This window comes from Melampsora larici-populina (assembly GCF_000204055.1).
Source record: "Melampsora larici-populina 98AG31 unplaced genomic scaffold MELLAscaffold_70, whole genome shotgun sequence".
Classification (NCBI taxonomy): Eukaryota; Fungi; Basidiomycota; class Pucciniomycetes; order Pucciniales; family Melampsoraceae; genus Melampsora; species Melampsora laricis-populina.
In genome coordinates, this window is record NW_006768834.1 from 229,329 (window position 1) to 238,365 (window position 9,037).

Consider the following 9,037-nt stretch of genomic DNA (forward strand, 5'->3'; position numbering starts at 1 on the left):
ACATGTATATAACAATTACTCGACTCGACAATTTTACAATTGTCACTCGGGTTGTTACTGCTACTTACTCGAGAAATGGTACTCGTAGTAAGTAATTTCAGGGTATCTTTTTAGTAGATGACACTAAAAGAAGAGAACAAAATCTTTTGAAGATGTTGTGAATTAAGCACAAGTGGTTGTGTAGTGTCACTTGGATAAATGGTAGTGTAATGCTTGAAATGATTTTTTCAAGATAGAACACTTTTCTTTTGATTGTTGTTAAAGAATGACAACAATCAAAGTGGGATTAGATTATTTTCAAAAAAAAAAAAAAGGAGTAGAGTTGGTGTTTTCTTTTTATTGGTTGATCTTAATTTGTCTAGTTTTTATGATTTCTCACACTTTTGGTAAAAAGAAGGTTGAGGTTGAAATGTGGGTTTCAACACAATGAGGCCCCCAAATGTGAGGGTTGGGTATTCAAAAGAATACTCAAGGCTCACTAATAATGGCAAGTTGGGTTGGTAATTGTAGATAACTAAAGTTATATTTCAAATATAATGTATTACAATAAACTTATAAGATAAGAGAGAGAAAAAGGGAAGAAGGCAACTGGTCTGTTTGGATAAATCCAGACAGACTTCAGTTAAATGACTCCTTAAAAGGAGGTTCAGGGGTTTAATTATAATATTATTGTTGAAAGCTGGATCCAAGGCTCCCCTTCAATCTTCAAGGTAACTGATTGAAGAGTGATATGGAGGTCACTAACCTGGTTGTAATAAAGTCACCAACTTGTAGTTATTCAAGAGGTCACTAACCTGGAGTTGATGTAGGTCACTAACCTGTAGTTGTTCTGTAGGTACACTAACCTATGAGTTGATATAAGTCACTAACCTGTAGTTGTTCTGAAGGTGACTAGCCTAATGTTTTATTGGAAGGTCACTAACCTGAGGAAGAGTTCTACTTGGGGGAAGTAGAGGATCCAAGGAAAAGGGGGGTGAAGGATGAAATTACTTTGTCTTCTAGTCAGGAACTTCCTTAAAGAAATGAAGTGAATCACTAGTCTTATTTATTATAAGACTCTTGATTATATACTTCAATTGAACTTTAAAGTGCTCTTTAAAAGAGGTGTGTAATAAAATGCTTGAGGGGAAATCCTTGAAGGCTGAGAGAGGAGGGGTTTATATATCCTCCTCTCCAAACCTAATTGTAGTGATATTTGATTGTATCATCACTGTGGTTTAGGGTTCAATAATTACTATTAATTATTATTATTATTAATATAACATAATTAAATATACGTGTTATGTATTTTATGTAGTATAAGCATTTGAACTCTTGGCACTGAGTTATGAGGTGTAATTGGTATTTTATTACATGTTACATATGTTTTTAAGTGTATATACATATGTAATTGGTGTTTGTATATGTTTTATTATATGTTACATGTGTTTTATAAGCTGTATGTACATGTAATAAGGTTTATAAGTAAAAGTACAATATTATAAGTTAGTTTTGGGTACATGTATATGTACCCAGGGCTGACAAACAAGAAGACAAGTCTGTTAAATTCTTGTTGTTTCTCATCATTGTCGTTTGAAGACTTCAAAAGACGGTCGATGTCTTTTCAAGGAATTTGGAGCGGGCATTGGTGAATGGCTTTTTGGATTGAGTTTATGATAAATTCATTTCAAAATCAAACCACTGTGGATCTGATTGTTTCACAGTGATTTATCTTTGGTAAATCACACTTAACATCATCCTGTAGTGGATTTCATGCGGTTACCATCTTTGGTAAATCACGCATGATCAAATTTCGCGCTCAGGAACACAAATTTTACAATAAATCACTGTCACCATAGTGGGTGCTCTTAGTTTTTCGTTTTGATTGAGTTATCGAGTGTGTTTCCCATCTTAGAGTGTTAGAGTCGAGCTTTTCTTGTTAGAGTTATTTTAAAAGCTTTATCGAGTTAGTTAAACCCTTAGAGCATCCGCACTCGTTTGCGGTTGTTAACTTGGTCAAGTGCGGTAACAAACACTACATTAAGTAAAAAGTTACTTGTCTCAAGCAAATTTCGCACTCGTCTGCATTAGCCGCGCTGTAACTTTTATAACTTTACAGATAACGCATGTGCTCCACACCGGTCATGCAGTAAGGTAAAGTTTAGATTTTTTGAGTACAAATCACCTGCTTTCCTCGCAAGTTTTCATATGACAAAGCACCGTCCTCTTCTTTGCACTGGAGGACTGAAGATATTTTCGAACTCTCCATCTACACATGAGGATCCAATATCATCTCGTTCATCTACTTGATCAATAGATCTTGATTTAAAAAGACAAAGTCAACATGACTTTTGACTTTGTTCAGCTACTCAATACATGAATTTCAGTTAAAAAACAAGGGCTTTACTACGTTGAGAAAGCTTTCAATGAGTGTGAATATACATAATGATTTTGTAAAAGATTTAAAGGTTTAAAACTAGTAAATAACAATGAACAATCTTGTAAACAGATCTAAACTTTTTTCAATTTTTGATTTGTATCACTTGATCTTCAAAGTCCTCCAATGATTAGTCTTTTGATGTTAATTTTCTCATATATTGACCTCTACATAGCTATATGAATCTTGATATTCTTCATTTTCATCCGAATGGTTTGAAGTCAAGTTGAAGATATTTGATCGACCTATTTTAATTGAAAAAGGACAGAAAAATTAACAATAGAAAAGACATTGATCAGTGTTGAACATTCTTGAGTTGATTCATGTGACTGACTTTGTTGGGTGTGAGAGGTGAAAAGGAGGTGTTGGTTGTTGACTTTGGTGTTGGAGGTTGGGTTGAGTTTTGTCTTTGGAGTTGAGTTGCCTTGAACAAGCCGTGATGCGTGATACCGCATGCGTTAGCCAATCGGTTAATTTACCGATTGGGTAACACAAAACAATCAAAAATTAAGTACCGCGGGGCTAATTTTCCACTGGTGTGGAAAATACCCTGCGGTTGCGGTAAATTTAACCTTACCGCACCCGAGTTACCGCACGAGTGCGGATGCCCTTATAAGGGTATTAGTGTTAGTCTTTTCAATAGTATCAAGAATCAAGAGTGTGACAGTTGTGTTTTGTTTTGTGAAATCTTTGTTTGTGAAAGGTCTTTTTGTGAAATTTGTTACAGTAGTGTGTTGATTTTGGCATTTCAACAGTTTTAGAGATATTCAAATGAGTTTTTTTAGTACAAAAATTAGTAAAATTTTTTATAGTTTAAAAAATTGTCTAATAGAAGTTTAAGCAGCATCTAATCAGCATCAATTATTTTAAAAATTATTTTTTCATTTTTTCATTTCAAAGAATTAGTTTTGAAGATTTTTTTTAAAATTGAATCGAACTGTGAAACATTATCAATTATTTGTATAACTTTGTTTATCCATTCTATAGCCCTAGCTTAAGCACGTTTAGTGTTTAAGGGCCTCGGTGACCACTCTGTACAGTCTTTAGACTTGTTGGAGCTCTTTTGGACCAGGTTCGGTACTGATTTTATCAGTGGAAGTAGTAAATTGAAGTTATTACAGGTGTTGGTTGTGTGTAGCAGGAAGGTTTCTTTTTGAATTGTATCCCTCTGCTTCTTAACTTAGAGATTATTATAGGTTGAGGGCAGCTTAACTGCACTGTTGTACTCCCATTCTCACCGGCGGTACTTCATCCCCTCTCCAGCTCAGCCTACGCTACACTGCGTAGGAGTTCTACAATGTGTAAAATGAATCTTCTGACCATGATCACCTACAAGCTCTGCTTCCTTTGATTGCATAGTTTGATGAAACATACTCTTCCCACTCCAGGCAATCTGAACTACATACTTGGTGCCAAAATTAATGGTGATTCTATACTCAGGAAAAAGGAACCAACCCCCTTCCAGCCAGAATCCTTCAGAGCAAGTCGCTATCCTTCTACTAACTGAATGCATTGGATACCATATGCAGTATACCTTCCCCTTGTCATTGTCGGTATGAGGTTTGTTGAAAAAATTATGAAATGTAAAAGCGAAATTACCCGCAAAGTCGTACTCCTCGGGAGGTTCGTCCTTATTCGTGGCAGTCATCGCAGGGGCATTCAAAGTTCTGAGCTGATTTCTGGCGGCGAAAAAAGCCTTGTCGGCAAAGGTTTCAAAGCATGACCCTACATGACTGCCAAAGTTTCGAAGCTCGCTGAGAAAGAGTTTGTAAAGCAACAGCAAGGCACCATGGCAAGGAACGTAAGGCGAATACAGTATCTCTTTAGCATAACCAGCACAAGCACCAAAACAAAACATTTTCCCATGAAGAAGGGCGCCATCCGTCGTGACATTTTGGCCTTTGGCTTTGAGAACTGCAGAAGTAGTTTTAGCGTTGACAATCTTACGCTCCTTGTTGTTCGAAGCCTCCAGGACTGATAGTGATGTGAGAGGCAATGATTCGTTAGAAGGTGCATACTGAGTTGGATCCTCTAGATTGCGAACTCGATTTTCAATGTCTTGAGCTAGGAGATCAATAGTTTCACCATGAAGCATTTCCCTAAAATCTATTTCATCAAAATTGGAGCCAGGTACCGATGAAAAAGGCAAATAACACAAGGAAGCAGCTTTGGCAGGGGTAGGAAATGGCGGTGAAGATGGCTGAGTATGGATTTTTCCCACGGTAACCTGTAAAGGATTTGGTTGTAAGGTACTAGGTTTCGAGTTGGATTTGATAGAACTGCTATTCAAAGGTGGAATTGTAATCAAGGAACCAGCACTAGGGGTAGGTAACCTTAGGAAGAGTTCTGTGGCCTTCATGACTGTATCCACGTATTCCCACGGTGTCCAGCTCACAATCTTTTGCAATCAGGTCCAGCAACCACTGGATAACGGCAAAAGCATAATGGTTTCTGAATAAATCATGATTAATTCCGTGAAACAGCATTATAATAAGCTTCAAACCCACTTTTCCCCACTTTGGATCAGATTGATAAGTTTGAGGACATGGTCATGTCTACATGCCATTCCAAGCAAACCCGATTCATCCATATTCTTGAAGTGGTGTTTCCCTCGGACATCGTTAGCGGCGGTATGAGCCTCGGTGCACGCATGCTACATTGATATCTATATGTTAGTAAAGATGTACGTATTAGGACCTACAGTTCAGCATAATGGAATACGTACAACTTCTTCAACCACGTCTGGACCTTGTTTCATGAATTTTTCCTTGGCTTCAACTAGTTTTGGGTCCAGGAAGAGGCCGGGTTGCGGTGGCAGTGATCCTGGAATAGCTACACTGGCACAAGCATGTCGTTTATGCTGGAAGTTTCCGTCCAGGCATACCAAAATCCAAGGCTCCTCAGGGCGCGTGACTCCAACAGGTGGTCCAAAACATGCCGGACAACTTGCCACAAGAACTCCAAGTTCTGACAATTGAAGCTTTTCAATTTCCAGCACACGTATCTGGTTGATCAACGACCGGTAGGCATCCACGGCTAAAGAAAATGGCTGTGACCAATTTCTTGGCTAATAAAAGGGAATCAAATCAGTCAGTGACATGGAATCAATTGTATAGAATCGAACACTAGTGGTCAGGACCATACCTGACCACTAGATGTCAATATGACAGGATTGCTACTATCTAGTGCAGAGTCTAGGGTGTTGCAAAATCCTTCTGTTGGTACAGCAAACCTTATCCACTGGGAGTGGTGATGAACTAGCAGTCGAATGGAGAATGCTGTTCGTGGCTTCAAAGGCAATGCAGCCATGTACCCCACCTGCAGAAGCCTTTGAGGGTCGGATAGATCACAATTTTTGCAGAACAATACTTTTGTTCGACATCGGGCTACATCCAAAAACGTGAGTAAATTATAAAGTTTATAATATGAAATCGTATAAATCTTTGAATTTCTACTTACATAAAAAATCTACCAGGTCGACATTGTGCTCAGTCCTCATTGTGCAGTTGCACACCGGTCTTAAGTCTTCATTCCATTTTGTTTGATCTCCCCAGTTCAAAGTTTTTAACCTACCTCGAAGGAATGTCGGCAGCATGATAGCATATTGCCAAAGCCATTGTTTTTTGTGGGCTAGTCGGTCTGCCAGATGAGCTTCTCTGTGTAAAGCAGCCGAAATGGGGTCCTCTGCATTATCCCCAACCGGCGGTGGGGCTCGATCTGGCATAAATCGATTTAGGTCAATTCCTTCATCCTCTTCGCCTACCTCATCTTGTTCCATCTCATGCGCTTCTGCTTCCTGAGCATAACCTCCAACATCTACTCCTAAATGCTCTTCTGCTTGCGGTAGATCCGGTGGATTGAGTTGATTAGCCAACGCAGCATTTGACGCTTCAGCATGCGCCAAGTCTTGTGCTTGTGTCCTGAGGAGCTGTTGCTGCAAAGGAGTAGTTGCTTTGGGTTGCACAGAGCGAAACGGTGGTATTTTACGGTTGGATGGCATTATAATTTATGAAGAAGGTCAGCTTGAACTGCAGTCACCTTATAGCAAGTGAGGAATTACCTGAGTCGACCAATTGTCGATTCAAACGCCCCAATGAAATTTTGATTAAATAGTCGTGCACTGTCAAGCCAGGGGCAAATGAGAAATTTGAAAGATAAGTATCCTATTTGGGAAGTAGAATTGAATGAATCACACTTATCCAACGAAACGGACCATCATACAGTGCCGCACTGTTGAAATTGGACACATAGTGCCATGGGTCGAGTATTTCCTTAGTGTGCAAAGTGATTGCACACGGTTGTTCAAATGTTGGCGTTAGTCCTAATCCGTCCTGAAATCATTTGGCCTGCTGACCATTCAAGGTCATCGGTATTGGTCTGAAAATCGTGTGATGCCTAATATGTATGTAAACAACGGAGCGTCAGCAAGTCCTTTCCAATACAGTATACTACACGTAATTAGGAAATTATGTGTTTTCACTTACCATCTTGTTCGAATCAATCAGATATCTCGTTTGAATCAATCAGGTGGGGTGGATGCCGATTGTGAGTAATGAAGAAATCGGTGGTGCTGGTGATGAGTATTGTGAATATTTACTAGAAATACATAGACATGGATAAGATTTAATTCCCATACAGATTACAAATGTGACAAGGATGTCACATGATGTCAACATCTCAAAGAATTGACACGTCAACCCAGATTAAATTCTGGGATTAAAATGTCCAAAGGTCACACACCCGCACCCCATATTTATTTAGTCAACATACCTCTTGGAATGAAGATGGTAGCACTTACACTAAATAAAAAATACTGCGAAATATTCAATGTTAAAGTTTAAAGTTTATAACTAGCCAAATTGAGCGGCGGGCGCCGCACTTGTAAGAAGGGCACATCTTAGATTGATTTGTAAAGCCTGCTGGAGGCTATGCTGGATCAAATAATACCTAAGAAGGAAAACTTCAATGTTAGGTCCAATTGGTTGGATGAAAATCCAGCAAAATCTATATCATAATATCATGTTGATCACTGGATACATAATGGGTAACATAGCGCTAGCCTAAGGGCACGTTTGCTTAAGCAATTTGGGGTCAGAAATCACATTCTGCAAAATTTTAAGGTGCTGGTTTGGTGGAGCTTAGTCAATTTTTACATTTTTAAATTTCCAGAATGTGATTTCTGGACAGAAATTGCTTAAGTGAACACACCCTAAGTGTGAGGTTAGTGGCTCTTTAAAGGGAGGCTACACTCACTAAATGGTAGTATTGGGACTAGGTATGTAGTGAAGTATAATAAATATTATTATATTTCAGATTATAACTAGTTACAAGGGTAGAGGAAGGAGAGAGAGAGAGATGATATGAGTAGGAGAGGATTAGTAGAAGTTTAAACAACTAAGAGTCTGCTAGGACAAATCCTGGCAGACTACAGTTAGTTGACTCTTAAAGAAGAGATTTGATTTACAATTATGTAAGGGATGAGAACAGGATCCCAATGTTCTCCAATATCCTTCTTGGTAATTGGATAAAGAGTGATTATAAGATCACTATCTTGGTTATCTCTTAGAGGTCACCAACCTGTTTGGTTATTATCTTGGAGGTCACCAACCTATTGGTTATTATCTCAGAGGTCACCAACCTAGTACAGAAACTACTTAGGGGAAGTAGAGGATCCAGAAGGGAAGTATATAACTTACTTGGATCTAGTCTGGAATAATCAAGGTAGTATAGAATGAATCACTAGTATTACTATTTGTAATACTCTTGATTTTTATTCTATTAGAACTCTTGATGGTTCTTTAGAAATAGGTATGTATAAACTTGGTTTCTTCCCTGAGGATGAACTGAGTTTGGGTTTATATATTCAGCTCTTTAAACCTAGGCCGTTGCTATTTGCAGCCCACAAGAAAACCATGTAGGCGCTGGCCAAATTACGCCTACATGGGTGTTTCCCACGAAGAAGCGCCTACATTTATGATGTAGGCGCTGGAAACCATCCAAAATGACGCCTACATGGGTTTTTTAACGTGTAGGCGTCATTTGGTTACGCCTACATTCAAAAATTGAAATGTAGGCGCTATTTTCGAGCGCCTACATGGGAAATCCAATGTAGGCGCTCAAAATTTATGCCTACATTTTTAAAAGTGAGTGCATACATTCAATTTTTGCGCTCAAATAAGCGCCTACATGCAGTCCTGCATATGTAGGGGCTACAAATCCGGCAACTACAGCTCCAGACTGGTCTGAAGGGTAATGGAGAACAATTTGCAAGTCAAAATGAGAGTATTGGAAGACGGAAAAAGCAGCTTGGACTCAAAATGAGTGTATCGGAAGATGGATAAAGCAGTTTGGAGTCAAAATCAGTGTATCAGAAGACGGAAAACCACGCCGGAGTCAAAATGGGTGTATCAGAAGACGGAAAAAGTAGTAAATTATTTCAACTCTGAACTCAGTTTGGAGTCAAAATGAGTGTATCAGAAGCGGAAAAAGAGGTAAATTATTTCAACTCTGAACTGCTATTTACGTCTTCTGATACGCTCACTTCAGAGTTGAAAAGAGCATATTCATCTTCCAATACGCTTAACTGCTTTTTCTGTCTTCCAAAACACTCATTTCAACTCC

At 38.7% G+C, this 9,037-nt stretch overlaps 1 protein-coding gene across 1 annotated transcript; it reads right to left on the reverse strand.

The window, feature by feature from the left end:
- Nucleotides 1–4,047: 4,047 nt before the first annotated feature.
- On the reverse strand, nucleotides 4,048–6,416 carry MELLADRAFT_68616 (uncharacterized protein; the record flags this gene model as incomplete). The annotated part of the gene is made up of 5 exons (XM_007417240.1): nucleotides 4,048–4,095; nucleotides 4,146–4,777; nucleotides 5,417–5,483; nucleotides 5,561–5,802; nucleotides 5,876–6,416. The coding sequence occupies 5 exons, from the start codon at nucleotides 6,414–6,416 to the stop codon at nucleotides 4,048–4,050; spliced, it is 1,530 nt and encodes a 509-aa protein (XP_007417302.1).
- Nucleotides 6,417–9,037: the final 2,621 nt, after the last annotated feature.